This window comes from Peromyscus leucopus, chromosome 22 (genome assembly GCF_004664715.2).
Source record: "Peromyscus leucopus breed LL Stock chromosome 22, UCI_PerLeu_2.1, whole genome shotgun sequence".
In the NCBI taxonomy this organism is placed as follows: Eukaryota; Metazoa; Chordata; class Mammalia; order Rodentia; family Cricetidae; genus Peromyscus; species Peromyscus leucopus.
This window is the reverse complement of record NC_051081.1, coordinates 1258456-1274448: the sequence shown is the minus strand read 5'-3', so window position 1 is coordinate 1274448 and position 15993 is coordinate 1258456. Positions and strand designations below refer to the sequence as shown.

Genomic DNA, 15993 nt, shown 5'->3' with positions numbered 1-15993 from the left:
GGGATCTGAACTCAGGTGCTTGTTTTCCCACGGAGTCGTTCCCAGTCTGCTGCCACGCCCAGCTTGGTGGGGGGCAGAAGCAGGCTCTTGTCCTAACAACTGCAGGGATGTTTCTGGGGGGCAGGAAGGACAGGTGCTAGGGTGGCCCCTGGGAGGATCGGCATCTAGGTCTCCCTGTCCCCTCTTCTCTGACCTGCCTAGGTGGGAGAGACAGGAAAGCGCACACCCAGAGGACATGTTCTATTCCACCTGCAACCCCCACCTCAACCTGCAAAAATGTCTCAGCTTTCACTGGCAGACTTTTACGTTTTTAGTTATTATTTATGTGGGGGGGTGGAGTTGTGCCCATACGCACTTGCAGATGCACAAGCACATGACAGAGACATGTGTACCACAGAGCGTGGGGTCAGGACCTCCGCAGACTGGTTGGTCCTCTCCTTCCATCCCCACACGGCGTCCGGGGATGAAGGTCAGGTCCCCGGGTTCGCACAGTAAGGGCTACACCCACTGAGCCGACTCCCTGGTCTCGGCAGCCCAGGCTGACCTGTAGCCACACTGCTCGCTCCACCTCCCAGCACGCAGTGGCAATCTAACTGAGTCCAGTTGCAGTTCTGGGGTCTACCGGGCTTTTCTCCCCTAGTCTACGCCCACTATTTCAGGAGCCTCAGAGGGCAGAGGCTCCAGAAGTAGGGCACCAGAGCCATCCCAACAGGCAGCCACCCTGGCATTGTGCCCCTGCAGCTATCAGGATGGAGGCCCCTTCACGCAGCAACATCACATCTTAGTGGGCCTCACAAACGCCTGTCTTTCTCCGATCCACCTAAAGGCAGGGATTAGTGAAGGAAGACAGGGAGCACTGAGACACCCCCCCCCAACTCCATCTTACAGGAGGCTGCAGCAAGAGGCTGTACATGAGACCTGGCTCATCCCTGCCATGGCAGGGGAAAAAACAAGTGAGGTTTTCTCTGACAAGCGCAGTGTGTGGCAAGGGCTATGGTAGGCTGCCCTGAAACCGGATGCCTCTGCCAGGGCTCCTCCCACCACCATGCTACTTGCTACTTGGGGAGGCCCTAGTGAGGGCAGCACAGCAGAAGTACTGGGTGCCCCCCCCGCCGCCCCCCCCTCACCCCATGCAGCACTCACCGGATAGTCTCAATAATCTCATGAGCAGCATCGTGGTGCTTGTCCTGAAAGAGAAAAGGCTGCAGAGTCGGCTCTGACTGCCACAGTGACACCCCAACTCTTGTTCTGCAATACACACCCACGGCACCGGACCTCAGAGAGATGCTGACCCAACATTCCCCAGAGCTGGAGCCTGACTCAGAGCTTTGTCTCCCTGCAAACCCAACAGGTACCAGCAAGTCCTAGAGTCCCAGCAGGCCAGTGTCCCCACCTACAGAACAGGAAACAGACATCACAGCCACTGGCCAGCACTGTGCTGTACCTGAAATCAAGCCTTGCCCCAGCACGACCGACCATTCAAGGCCAGATCTCACTCTGTCACCATGAGATGAAGTCCAAGGATGCCAACTACAGACTGACAGGAAGCCACCGAGGGAAGAAGAATGACAAAAGAAAGCAGGAGACGACGCAGTGCTCCCACCCGGGGCTGGCCAGTGGCCCCGTGAGCTCTCTGCCCTTCCACGCACTGCACACCGGCCTCAGACTTTCCCAGCCCCACCGTGGAAGTGAGCTGTGGGACGATGAAGGCCGCAGGTGACAGCGCCTCATGAGAACAGACTCACAAACACCACACTGGGTTCCCCAGGGCCCAGGCTCCCTCCCAGTGCACAGTCACAGGTCACAGGGAACATTCAACATCGCCCATGGGCACTGGGGGGGGGGCTCTGAGTGTCTCTGCAACCCTACGTCTCTGGACAGTCTCCCGCTGCGGCTGTGTGAAGACGACCCCACTTAGACAGGGGGATTGTGGGGGCACTAAGTCTGGAAGTATAACCTACAGGGCTCAGGAAGTCTGTAAAACTTCCATCATCACAAGTGCTGGGAGGGGACTGAAGTGGGCAGCTGGCCAAGGCTTGTAGGGAACCCCAGAAGTCACCACGCCAGGGTGAGTCACCCACGTGCACTAAGTAACCCCAGTGAACTCACGGGTCGCCTAAGCTCCACTCCGTGGGATCAGTTCTGTGGTCTGTGGCTGGTGCCCTGTCTGGGTGAAGTGACGTGCCCACGTCTCCCCGGAAATGCCACACAGCGGGGGCAGACTGCCACCCTCAGGCCTCCCCTCTTCCTTTGTAACCACAAAGCGCCTGTTCCACTTCTGACGTCAACTCCCAGTCCCCTCTCCTCAGGATCGCCCAGCCACTCCTGAGCTCCTGGGAGGCAGGCCTGCGGCACCCGCCATGGGCACCCACCATGGCGGTGCTGAGCACTGCGGGAGGGGCAGCAGGCCCAGGCGGTTCTCCCAGCTACCAGGCAAGCATAGCACCGCCCACCACAAGCTTAGACTCGGAAGCTCTTAGAAATGCTGGGGGCTCAAGAGGCAGTCCAGTGGTTCGAGCATCTGCAGCTCTGGCAGAGGACCCAGGTTTGATTCCCAGCACCCACATGGTGGCTCACACTCCAGCTCCAGTGGATAGAATGCCCTCTTCTGGTCTCCACAGGCACTGCATGCACATGGTGCAGACACGTGCAGGCAACAAACTAAACACAGAAAATTAATCAAAAAAAAAGTGGGGGGGAGAAATGCCTGGCTAGCAAGGTCACAAATCAAAGTCTGACATGGTGGCACACACCTGTCACCCTAGCACTTTGAATGGTGCACGCAGGTGGGCTGGGAACTCAAGGTCTCCTGAGCGGCATGGAGCTCAAGGCTGGCCTGGAATAAGAAAGACTATCTTCAAAAAAAAAAAGGGAGGGGAGGGGTGGGTGGCTTGGGCACGGTGTCTCACGCCTTTAACCCTAGGCAGATCTCTGTGATTTCGAGACTAGCCTGGCATACAGAGCTTGAACAACCAGAGCTGTTACACAGAGAAACCCTGTTTTAAAACAACAAAAATAATAAAATTTAAAAAGAAAAAGAACAGGGAGGGAGGAATGCACTTCGCTAAGGAAACACTGGGCAGTACCAGAACACACTGGTGGTCTTCTTTCTACGGCACCGCCACAGAGAGTCTGCTGGGGACAGGCCTCAGCAGCAGACGGTTAGCTGCCATGGAGGTTCCAGGCCAGCACTGTCAGTGAAAACGGAAACACAGGCGTACTGGTGCGGGCCTGTGCACTCAGGAGGCTCAGGCAGGAGCTGGGGATTCATTCTCAGGGCCCCGCCCATGCTCTGCAAGCCCCAAACACCATGCTCCAACCCAGCCCTTGGTCTCTGGTCCTCCTGCCTCCACCTCCATGCTGGGACTAGCCTTGCAGGGGTTTTGTTTGTTTGCCTGTTTTGTTTTGTTTTAGACAGGGTCTCTCTGTAGCCCAGGCTGTCCTGGAACTCCCAGAGATCCACCTGCCTCTGCCTCGGTGCTGGGATTAAAGGTGTGTGCCACCAGTACCTGGCCCTTGTAGGGTTCTTAAAGCTTCCTGGGCTAAGAGGTGCAGATTCTTTCCAGCTATGGCTACACCTGGCCTTCCACTGGTCTCTAGGAAAGCACAGGCATGCAGCCACCTGGGAAGGAAGGGAGTAGGCTGGGCACAGCCCCAGACCAGGTTTATGAGAGGTGCTGGTCTCTTTATACGGGGACAGCCCCTACTGGTCATCCTACACAGGTTACACATCTGGCACAACATCAGGAATTCACGGCTGGGTGGCCAAGCCCTTTTGTCTTTCTCCCAAGGCTAGGGATGGAGCCCTGAGCCTTGTAAACACTGGGAAGGTCACCTACTGAGCCACTTCCGGTCCCTTGTGGATTTGCGAGCAGGATCATCAATGTAGACTAGCTCGTGTGAAATGCCTAACCCCGCCCTGGCCTCCAGAGTGCTGCCGGAGGTCACAGACATGTGCCACCTATACTCTCTTCACCAACACCACAGTAGTTCACTTCCTTCATAAAACGTCCAAGTGCAGCTGGACATGGGGCGCACGCCTTCAATCCCAGAACTCTGTGAGTTCGAGGCCAGCCTGATCTACAGAGCGAGTTCCAGGACAGCAAAGGCTACAGAGAGACCCTGTCTTAAAAAACAAAAAAAAAATCGGAGAGGCCAGGTGTAATGGCCCACACCTTTAGTCACAGCAAAGGCAGGTGAATCTCTGTGAGTTCAAGGCCAGCATCATTAAAACAAAAAAGGCTTGGCATGGTGGCCCAGGCCATTAGTCTCAGTGCTCTTCACAAAACATTCAAGAGAAGCCAGACATGGCGGGGCACACACCTGTAGTCCCAGCACTGGGAGGCAGAGGCAGGAGGATCTCTGTGAGTTCGAGGCCAGCCTGGTGAACATTGTGAGTTCCAGGACAGCCAGGGCCACACAGAGAAACGCCGTCTCTAAGGAAAAACAAGCTCCACTCTCACGTGGTCCCCACACATCATCACCCCAGGAATCACACAACAAGCTGTGACGGGCTGTTCCAACCCCCCGGCCTTGCTCCCACCAGTGACTCGGGTGCTCAGACCACATGCAGGCTGGCCAACAATGCCAGACAGAGCACACACAGCCTGCAAAAGGGCACAAGGGGCAGGGACTTCACACAGGGCTGTGTTCAAGATCAGCTCAAGGGAGCGACAGACTATGACCACAGGGAGCCCAGTGGGCAAACCAGAGGCATCTTGCAGAGAAGCCTGAAGAGTGACCTCAGACATTAGCAGACATGGTCCCACAGGAAGGGAGAACTAAGGACCCTGGCCCCAGGTGGGCAGCTCAGACATGTGCAGCACCAACCGTTCTGAGTGTCCCATAGGGCCCTGCACACTGTACTCTGTGAGAGGAAGGAGACCCCTAGAAAAGATCACACAGGGCTATGGGGACATGACATACACAGGCTCACCTGATGGGCTGCCCCAAGAACACACACCACACCCCAGACACACACGTACACAGAAAAGAGAGGCGAGAGCTCAGTCTGTAACTTTTCTCTGTCTTAGAGTGGGGCCTCCCCATGCTATGCAGGCTGGCCTCCAACCCTTGGGCTCTAGCAATCTTCCCACCCAGCCTCCCAAGCAGCAGCCGGGACCACAGACACACCCAGCCTAGACAACATTTTTTTAGACTTGACCCTGAACGCTAAAGTCCACCCAAGGCCCCAGGGCCTGGCCCAGCTCCAGGCCACTAATTCACAGCACACACGGGACACCCTGCTTCCTGGCTGCCCGCCTTCCTGAAGGCAGGAGGTGGGTGTGGGATGAGGACTCAGAGGTCCACAGGAGGACAAGTGTCCTTGCTCAGCTACGAGGACAGGGATGAGGTCACAGGCAGCCTGTCCATCTGTGCCAGCTGCCTGCCCTGCAGCCACAAGGCTTCTGCTGAACATTCTTAGAGTGTTGAGGCCAAGGTCTCTTGGGTCCTCAGGGAGGAGTGACACCAGCTACCCAGGGCTGTCGAGTGACAGGTGAGTCACTTGCCAAGAGTGACTGCATGCCTACCACCAGGTCACCTCCTTGCTGCAGGCCACGCCTCCTCATGGTGGACGGGCAAAGGACGGGCTCAGTTACCCTCATTTCAGAGAAATGAGGCAGGCACTAAGATAAGGGCAAGCAGCCCTGCCCAGACGACAGCGAGACAGGGTGCATGGCGCCCCAGCAGCTGGGGACCCCAGCACAGGGCCCTGGAGAGGCCAGGAAGCTCCGGTAGCCCCAGGGGGGTGTGGTAACTGGGTACTGGAGCTTGGTAGCTTCCAGCCTAGCTGAAGGGCTCCATCATCAGGTCTAGAGAAAGGCCCTCCTCAGAGAAACAGATGGTGGCAGAGGACACTCGCACCCTCTCTGGCCTCCACACTCACACACAGCACATACCTGTGCACAGTTAAAAACAACAACAACAACAATCTTTTTAAAAAACCACCTGGTGCACATGAATGCCCTATCAACCTTGGTGCCACAGCAGCTCTTTTCCCATCACTCCATCCTAAGATGAAGTTGTAACAAGCCCCTCCTCAGGGGCCTAAGACCTGGAACCTCGTCACACTCAAACACTGAAAGTCAGGGCAGAGGCAGGGTGTGCGCATGCATGCATGCATGCATGCATGCGGCAGGGCCACAGTGTGGAGCTCCACAACAGATGTCCAGAACAGGTAATTCTGAGACAGAACGTGCACTCGTGGGTGCTGGGACAGGTAACTCCTCACAGGGGTGACGGGCTGCCCTAGACCAGACAGCTGTAATAGCTGCCTCAACTGTGACTGTGTCACAGACCCTGGCCAGCACTCTGAATGCATGGACTCTACTGGTGTGAGTCAGGTCTTAATGGAACTGTCTGGGGTGCTGGGGAGAAACCCAGGGCTTCCCACAGGCTGGGCAGGTGCTCCTCTGCTGAGCTGGAATATAGCTCAGTGGGTAGAATACTCTCTAATATGCACAGGCAGCTGTCACTCTAGCACACTGGAGGTGAAGACAGAGTCAGGAGTCGATCGACTCACAGACAGGGGATGGGGAGAGGAAGAGAGCCAGAGGAGCCTGAGCGCTCTCCCTCAGCAGCTGTCCTGCCGGGGTACCCACCCTACCAGCAGAGCAGCCTGTGCAGGGCCTCGGAAGGCAGTCCCATGTGCCTCACACTTCGGCCCCAGAGCTGCTGCCCACACAGAGCAGACATCTGTGTCTGAATCAACCTGTCAACAAGGTAACGCTCAGATGAGTGGACGTCTGCACTGCACAGGGCCAGATCATGTTCTGGAAAGTCAACCAGCCTGGCTGGCATTCCGGGGACCCTGGGTAAAGATGGCAGGACTGCCCCAGCCAACAGAACAACCCATCCAACAGGAGACATGGGGCAGGTGGCCTGTGCCCCCAAACTTCAGGCAACAGCAGTGGTCTTTCTGCACATCATCGACATCCAGAACCCAGCTCTGCAGGGGCCAATGCCAGAGCTTCCCTTCTTCTAGCTGTGGCAACCAAAGCCCCTAGATGTCACCAAGTGTCAGTTTGGGGCGGGACCCCCATGAGAATGGCGGGTTAATCTTTCCATAAGGCAGGAGTGATCAAGTCTGCGCGAGTGTCACATATCCCACAGGAGGTGTTCCCCGCTAACCTAAGGGCTTCATTTCGTTAAGAGTGAGGACATAGGCGCATGCCTTTAATTCTAGCACTCGGCGGGAAGCAGAGGCAGGTGGATCTCTGTGAGTTCGAGGCCAGCCTAGTCTACAGAGTGAGATCAGGACAGCCAGGGCTGTTGTATGGAGAAACCTTGTCTCAAAAAACAAAAGAGTGAGGACACAGGAACATTCCTGAGTGCATGAACCTATAATTACCCCAAATAGAAAGAATATCTAACTTGAAGCCAGCGTGACATCTCATGCCCACACTCACAGCACTTGGGAGAATGAGACAGAACTGCTCAAAGTTTGAAGGCAGCCTGGGCTACAAGGTGAGTACCAAACTGCCCTGAATATAGAATCAGAACATCTCAGAAAAGAAAAAAAGAAAGTCTAACTTGAAAAAGGTCAGTGCTTCCACAGACAGGGAAGCCCAGCTGGGGTTCCCCAGAACTTATCAGGAACAGAGCAAGTAGCCTGAGCTTGGGTTTGAAGGGCAAGCGCAGAGTCGATGCCCCACACAAGAGCCCACCATCATCACCTTCCCTTCTGGAGCGGGTCAGCCCACACAGGCAGGCTAAAGGTCAGCCTGCCTCCTGCCCACATGTGCGCAGTTAGCTGGGACACTCACCCGAGAAGGTCAGCAGCAGAAACTACCTTCTGAGTCACACTGGGGCTGGCTCACCCTACCCACAGCACGACTCACCCAGCCACCCACAGGACTCCTGAGCTCATCAGAAGGGACACCCCACCATGCAGGGCCTACTGAGTCACCAACAGGAAGGCCACTCTGGCCCTCCCTCTCAGGTCTGTCCCCTACGCTGCCTGCCAAGCAAACAGCTAAAAATGGCATCTGCATCCTTTATGCCAAAGGGGTCATTCCGTGAGGTCCCAGTGTCCTAAACTGCTATAAGGGTGATGTCCCCTCCCACCTGTCAGTTCTCCACACCTGGTCCCCAGACTGGGTATTTGTGAGTGTGGACAGCATGGTTGCTGTCCTCTAAGAAGCCACTGGCACCTGCCCAGGGCCATGCCTTACTCAAGTGTGGGACTGCCACAGTCCGTTCCCAATCTGCCTGGAGTGATGAATGTCTTTTCTGTCCTCTGTGCATGTCCCCAGGGACACCAAAGGTGGCTTGCAGGAGCTTTTACAAAGGATTACGAAGCCGGACCTGGCGGTGCATACCTAGCGCCCCAGCACTCTAAGGGGAGGCAGGGGGAGGAGGGCCAGTCAGAGTATGCTGAGACCCCATGTCAGAAGAGAACAGACTGGGGGGCAGCAGGTGGGCACGCGGTGTGCTGAGCTCCCACCTCAGGGCAGGCACCTGCACGGCCCCTTCGCTCAATGCCTAGGTAATGCGATCATCCAGCAACAGCAGATTTTTCTGTTTGCTTGTTTGCTGGGGGGAGGGACTTGAAACAGGGTCTGATACATGTGGGGCAGCCTTGCGTGGAACTCACTATGTGGCCAAAACTGGTCTTGAACTCCTGATCCTCCCACCTCCACTTCCTGGGTGCAGGAATGGCAGGTCTGACATTGTGCGGAGTGTGCCAGGCACTAGCCCTGGCTTCCTAAGAAGCAGAACTTTCCATGGAAGCATACAGCTAGAAGAGGGCACTGTGGAGGGGCTGTCTCTGCTCAGGCTATGTGAGAACTGATGTTCCCACACACACACACCTGCTGGCCCTTGGACGGCAGTGACAGCCACAGCTGGAATGGCCTGCAGATGTCAGGAGCAGGGCTGGGCCAGCACAGCCAACCCCGCCAAGTGAGATCCGGGCCAGCAAGGGAAAGGCGCTGGGCAGTCATTCCCGCCCGCCACTGGAAAGCCAGTTCCCGCCAGACTCAACTGAAGGCCTGATTCACAGGGGGTGGAGCTGGGCCAGTGTCACTGGGTTAGCTTTCCTCATCCCCAGGGAAGGAGGAGAGGCAACCGGCCAGCACCACTCCACTGGGTACCAACAGGGTCGTGACAGACTTTTTAACCCTTCATACTCAGCTATGACAACTTTGGGAACTCAGACTGGTGACTGTCCACTCAGTACGGACCTAGCAACCCAGCTCTCGGTACTCCCAGGGACTACTTCAGTTTGGACAAGTCCACATTCAGGTGTCTGGAACTCACAGCCTCTAGTCACACACGGGGGGTGGGGGGGTGGGGGGCCCAGGATATCACGGAAAGTTCAAGGCCAGCCTGAACTAGAGTGAGCTCCAGGCCAGCCACAGCTGTATAACAAGACCAAAGAAATAATCAAGAAAGAAACACTGGACCAGCCCAGGTATCCTATGACTAACAGAATGACCACCAAACTGGCTGACTGCCCAAAGGATGTTGTTGCCCAGCTAAAAAGAAAAATTAAGGGCAACCCCGAGCCCTCAGACAGCGTGGGTGGGCAAGCCTCAGACACATTCTCCATGGTGATCATTCACTGGACTTTCTGAAACAAAACTGCCAGGAGACAAGGTGTGGCAGCCAAGAAGCTAAGAGGCAGATAACAGAGGGACAGTCGAAGGGAGCTTGGGGTTGGTTCAAGTGTGCTGCACCTCAACTGTGACAGTGACCACAACTCACAGAACTGTACCCTGAGAAGAGTGGATGGTGGCCGGGCGGTGGTGGCGCCCACCTTTAATGCCAGCACTCAGGAGGCAGAGCCAGGTGGATCTCTGTGAGTTCCAGGCCAGCCTGGGCTACAGAGTGAGATCCAGGACAGGCTCCAAAACTACATACAAAACCTCTCTCTCTCTCTCTCTCTCTCTCTCTCTCTCTCTCTCTCACTCACACACACACACACACACACACACACACACACACACACGCATATATCCACACTTAAATGCAATAAAACAAAATAAATAGTACCTGGGCAAGGTGACAGTTGTGTGAATTAACTTGACTGTGGTAATCATTTCATAATATTGTGTATCTCAAAACATTGTGTCTACACAGAGAAACCCTGCCTCGAACCGCCCCCCCCAAAAAAAGTGGATAGTGACCCTTGAAGAGGGCAAAAGGAAAGGATCAGATTTAAGTCCTAAAAGGAAAAGTATGATAAGTCCGACCCTTCTTCCAGACAGTCTCCCCACACACCCTCCCAGACTTCCCGAGGCCCCTTTAGGCACCACCAACATGGGGACGGACGGACAACTTTTCCAATTTCCCACAATCCTCCAGTCACAGCAACAAGAGGGACAACCTCTCCAACTTCTCTGACTCCTTCAAGACAGGCCACCAACCTAGAAGTCAGTCTGTAAGCAGGCCGGTCTGGAACTCAGAGCTCCTCCTGCCCTGCCAGAGTGTCGGGTTAAAGAAGCGTGCCACCGTGCCCAGCATACATACAGGCAGGTGTTTTTAAATGCCCACTGCATTTGCGCACATGGGCAGGTCAGAGAACTGCAGGAGTCGGTGCTCTCCTTCACCATGCAGCGGGGATGGAATTCAGGTTTGGTGGCAAAAGTCCACTGCTGAGCCATCCGGCCGACCCCAGGAGAGTGGACACTTGTGGGAGAGTGGACACTTGTCAAGTGGGAGGTTTTTTTTTTTTTTTCTGAAGACAGAGTTTCTCTGTTTAACAGCCCTGGCTAGCCTAGAACTCACAGAGATCCACCTGCCTCTGCCTCCCAAAGTGCTGGGATTAAAGTCAGGAGCCACCACCGCCCGGCAGTTGCAGGAATTTTCAAGGACACACAGACAGAGAGCTGCCCAATGCTAACGGGAAGCGGTTGAGAGCCACAGACATTATGCCATGGGTCCCCAGTAAGGATGTTAACTCAACAGCACCCACGGGCCATGCTTCATTTTCTACTCAACACACACACAGGGCCGCCAGGGACCAGGACACTGCCTTCCCGGGCCCCTCCTGGACGTCAGAACCCCCGAAAGCCTCTGGCACTTCCACTTGGCCTATCACCGGGTCATTAGGATTAGCGGCCGACACCCCCAACTCTGCAGGGTCTCACCAGCCCTGCCCACCAACGAAAGGGGACAACCTCCCAGGCTTCTCCAGGCCTCCCCGGCCATGCCACCCAAACCGGGGGCGGGGGGGTGGGGGGCACCTCTCCGACCTTGCAAAGCCTCGACAGACACCGGACCAACGTGAGAGACACCTGCCCCGGCTTCTCACGCGATCACCAGGCCAGCCCACGGGCACCAGACTGCACCCCGAGGTGACCACCTCTCCACCACCCCAGGCCTTGCAGCCCGGCCCACTGACACGGAGGACCTCTCCCGGGCACCCCCACCCCAGCCACCGGCACCGCAGACAACCTCCCCTCCACCAGCACCAAAGGTGACAACCGGGAGGACGTGAGGGGACCACACGGGGAGACGGCGGGGTGCGACCTCCGGGACGACGGGACGAAGGGACACGAGGTGACACCTCGCGGGGACGACGGGAGGCGTCGACACGGAGGCGGGGCGCCCCCGACCCCCATCCCGGCCGCCCCCGACCCCATCCCGGCCGCCCCGACCTCCTCCCGGCCGCCCCGCCCCCGGCCGCCCCGACCCCCGGTCCCCGTAGCCCCTGCCCACAGCGTCGCCCCGGCCTCAAGTCTGCAAAGCCCGGGATCGCGGCGGCTCCGGGCCGCCGGCGGCGGCGGCGACAGCGCGACAGGCCGCGTCGGGGCAACGGCAGCGGCGGGCGCGGGCCGGGAACGGCCGAGGAGCCGGAGCCGCCGCCGCCGGCCCGGAGCGGCCGCCGAGCCCCGCGTCCCCGCCGCCCGCCGCCCGCCCGCCCCCGCCAGCACACTCACGTAGACCGGCAGCGGCCACGGGTAGACAGCGGGCTCGGCGCCCACCGGCGACTTGAGCCTCAGCTCCAGCTTCTCGCCCATGTCGGCGCGCGCGGCCGCCGCACCATGCTAGGCGGGCGGTTGGGGGAGGGGCGGGGCCGCCGGCGGGAAGCCGGGCGGGCGGGGCGGGCGGGCGGGCGGACGCGGGGCGGACGGCGGAGGACCGACGGCCCGGCCTGCGCCTCGGCCGCCGCTCCCGTGCGGCCCCCGGCTCCCCTCTTTGTAGGAGTCACAGGCCCGGGGCGTCTAGCGCCGCCGCCATCTTGGGCCGGCGTGAGGAGAAGGCACAATGAGCCGGGGGGGCGGGCGGAACCACTCGGCGCGCGCGCGCGGGGGAGGCCGGGAGCCGGGAGGCGGTGCGCGCCCGGAGCGCCCGCCCGCCGCGCCGCGCGCGCCACCCCTCGCCCGCCACGCCCCCTTGGACTCGCCCGGCCACGCCCCCCCACCCCCCCCCCCGGCCGGCGCACGCACGGCGCACGCAGCGGCGCAGCGGCTCACGCACGTCCTCGGTTGCCCTCGGACGCCCCCGCCAGCCGGAAGCGGGGACCCGGGGAAACCCTGCCGGGGAGGGAAAGCCGGTGGGGCGCAAGTTCAAATCCCCCAACTCCGCCGGGCGATGGTGGCGCACGCCTTTAATCCCAGCACTCAGGAGGCAGAGGCAGGAGGATCTCTGTGAGTTCGAGGCCAGCCTGGGCTACAGAGTGAGATGCAGGACAGGCTCCAAAACTACACAGAAACCCTGTCTCGAAAAACCAAAAAAAAAAAAAAAAAAAAAAACTTCCAAATCCCCCAACTTCACGGGCTCGCTTTTTCTTTTCTTTTCTTTTCTTTTTTTCTTCCTTTTTTTTTTCTTTTTATTTGTCTTTTCTTTTTATTTTTCCTTTTCTTTTTATGGATTTTTCAAGACACGGTTTCTCTGTCCTGGAACTCTGTAGACCAGGCTGCCCTCACAGAACTCACAGAAATCCTCCTGTCTCTGCCTCCCATTCTGGGATTAAAGGTGTGTGTCACCATGCCCAGCTTCTTTTTATTCCTTAAAAAAAAAATTATTTCTTACTCTTAATGCAATCTCGCACTAAGGAAACCTCTTGAAGAGCCCAGGAATGTGAGAAATGGTTTGCCTGTAGCCTATGCGGGTATGCTAGGATTCTAAGTGACCGACCCTCTGCCCTGCTTTCCTTTCAGCTCCAGGGGGAAAGCAGCTGTGTTGAGGTAGCCACAGGCTTTCACAAACATCCTGAACACCCTGTGATCAAAACTTGTGAATCTTGCACTGCACAGTGACCCAAGGCCGTCAAACCTCAAGACTGTAAAATTCCTTTGACTCGCCACCTGGTGTATGGTTTTCTTCAGTGTCTCCCTGTCAGAAAGCCCGAACTCTGCCCGTGGCCCTGGCCAGCCAGAAGTTGTGTTGCCCTGCGGTGTTTGGAATGAAGTTCGCTTCTGGTTAATAGACTTCGGTGGTCGGTCCCCATTATTTGCCCAAGCTCAGGACCCAACACTATAATCCAAGCACTTGGGAGGCTGAGGCAGGGGGAATCACAATTCAAGGCCCACGGAGTAAAATCATTCCTCAAGAAACAAAGGCTGGCCGGGCGGTGGTGGCGCACGCCTTTAATCCCAGCACTCGGGAGGCAGAGCAGGCGGATCTCTGTGAGTTCGAGGCCAGCCTGGTCTACAGAGCGAGATCCAGGAAAGGCGCAAAGCTACACAGAGAAACCCTGACTCGGAAAAAAAAAGAAAGAAAGGCTGGAGAGATGACTGAGCAGCTAAGCGCACTGGCTGCTCTTCCAGGGGACCTGGATTCAATTCCCAGCACCCACCCTGTGGCTCACAACTGTAACTCCAATTCCAGGGGTTCCAACACCCTTTTCTGGCCTCCGTAGGCACCAAGAAAACTTGTGGCACATAAACATAAATGCAAGCAAAACATTCTATACATAAAAAGGAAAATTAGAATCCACACAAACTAGCCAAGTGTGGGTAGCCCACACCATGAATCCCAACCCTCGGGAGGCAGAGGCAGGTGGATCTCTGTGAGTGGAGGCCAGCCGTGGCTAGAGAGGGAGCGTCAGGCCAACCAGGGCCATATAAGAAGACCCTGCCTAAAAATGAACGAATAAATAAATAACTGGTCAACTTGGAGCTCTCAGCTCCTCATCGTGGTACAAAACAAAGTTCTTCCCAAACCTTTCCAGAACAATACAGAAAGAGCTAGAAGCCAAATTGATTTCCCTCACAGTCCAGTTTCAATCTTTCTAATATCAAAGTTCCCCCTCCAGAATCCTTCTGGAAATAAGTGACCCGCAGGTGACCTGGTGACAGCGCAGCCGCCATTTCCGGGAAGCTGCTGCTTCTTCCTGCCTCACTGGGAGGAAGCAGACTCGGCAAGGTGGGTCACACTCCTCACTCTAGCATTTGCTAGCCCCAAAGAGGACAGTGAGTAACTAGAAGCCACCCTGAGCGACCAAGGGAATTCCAGGCCAGCCTGGGCAATTTCACGAGTCCTCTTCTCAAAATTTAAAAATGATGATAAAAAGGCGTGGTACTGCGATGTGAGCACTTTGAGAAAGTGCTCTTGCAGGCTTGGTGACACAGGTACACCTTACCCAGCACCCGAGAGGCTGAGGCAGGAGGATCTCTCTGAGTTCAAGGCCAGCCTGGTCTATAGAGCGAGTTCCAGGACAGCCAGGGCTGCACTGAGAAACCCTGTCTGGAGGAAAAAAACAAACAACAAAATAAATCAGAAACATTCACTTAGATTCCCAAAGGCTCACGCCACTTTACCAAACTCTTCCTGCTTGAATTGATTTTTTGTTACTTCTTGTCTTCTAGGTTTGACCTTGTTTTCTTGTCTTACTTTTTTTTTTTTTTTTTTTTTTTTTCAGAGAGAGAAAGAAGTGCTCACTGTGTAACCCTGGATCTCGCTCTGTAGACTAGGCTGGCTTTAATCTCAGAGAGATCCGCCTTCCCCTGCCTCCTGAGTGCTGGGATTAAAGATGTGCAACACGCCTGTGGTCATTCTTTTTATCTGATCTAATTCCTCACCCCCTCCCGAGGGGAGGTCCAATCCTGTGTTACTGTGTTACTGTGTTACTCAGTTTTCTTAATCAAATTGACATTGCTCCAGGGGATTCCTATCCAGGGCCCTTCTTCGCACTTCTTGTGTATCAATTTCTACTTTCCCTTGTATTTTCCAGAGTGAAACTCCATCTCTTCCCCACAAGACAATACCCCATCACTGTGATCCCTAAGCCAATTTAGTGGTCTTGAGAGAATTTCCCAGATCCCCCTTGCTTTGACACAGGGGAGGATGGAACCTGGTACCTCCTGGAAGCTAGGTAGGCACTCTATCACCAAACCATGCCCTCAAGCCCCTCAGTGGAGGATTCTAGGCGGGGCTCCACCCTGACCACACCCCCAGCCCATCACTAGGGGGGCAGGGCTGCACCCCTGACACACCCCAACCTTGAATATTTGAGATATAATGTCCTTAAGTTGCCCAAGAATATTTGAATTTGTGATCTTCCTGCCTCAGCTCCCCAAGTGCTGGGATTTGAGGGGATATGTGCTGGAATGTGGGGTAGAATGTGCTGGGATATGGGGTTACGTGCTGGGATGTGGGGGATGTGGGGTTTATGCACAGGACCTCAAAAGGACACCCCACTGTGTGCAGAGGCCTTTTTACTCTTTGCTATCAATCTCAGTCATCCTCTGAAATAAGCAAAGCTCCCCCCAATGTGGTTCCATAGAGGCAGGTGTTCACCCCCACACCACCCCGACCCAACTGTGTGTCCAGATGGAGAGGGAAGTCTCCCACACTGTGTGTCCGGAGGGAAAGGGAGGTTCCCCCCACTGTGTGTCCAGATGGAGAGGGAGGTTCCCCCACTGTGTGTCCAGATGGAGAGGGAGGTCCCCCACTGTGTGTCCAGATAGAGAGGGAGGTCCCCCACTGTGTGTCCACAGGAAGAGGGAGGTTCCCCCCACTGTGTGTCCAGATGGAGAGGGAGGTTCCCCCACTGTGTGTCCAGATAGAGAGGGAGGTCCCCCACTGTGTGTCCAGATGGAA

The 15993-nt window shown here is 56.4% G+C and overlaps 1 protein-coding gene across 5 annotated transcripts in view; it reads right to left on the bottom strand.

The window, feature by feature from the left end:
- The window catches only part of Dot1l (DOT1 like histone lysine methyltransferase), a 41346-nt gene extending 29315 nt beyond the window's left edge, over window positions 1-12031 (bottom strand). For 4 of the 5 annotated variants that reach the window (XR_005089776.1, XR_005089777.1, XR_005089778.1 and 1 more), the window contains exons 1-2: window positions 11886-12030; window positions 1144-1187 (exon numbers count right to left, since the gene is read on the bottom strand). Coding sequence is in view for 1 of the 5 variants with exons in the window: in XM_037198185.1 (XP_037054080.1) it covers window positions 1144-1187; window positions 11886-11966 (125 nt within the window). In the remaining 4 variants the exon portion in view is untranslated. Of the gene's footprint in view, window positions 1-1143; window positions 1188-11885 lie in introns of all 5 variants that reach the window. The other variant, XR_005089779.1, reaches the window with a different exon arrangement.
- Window positions 12032-15993: the final 3962 nt, after the last annotated feature.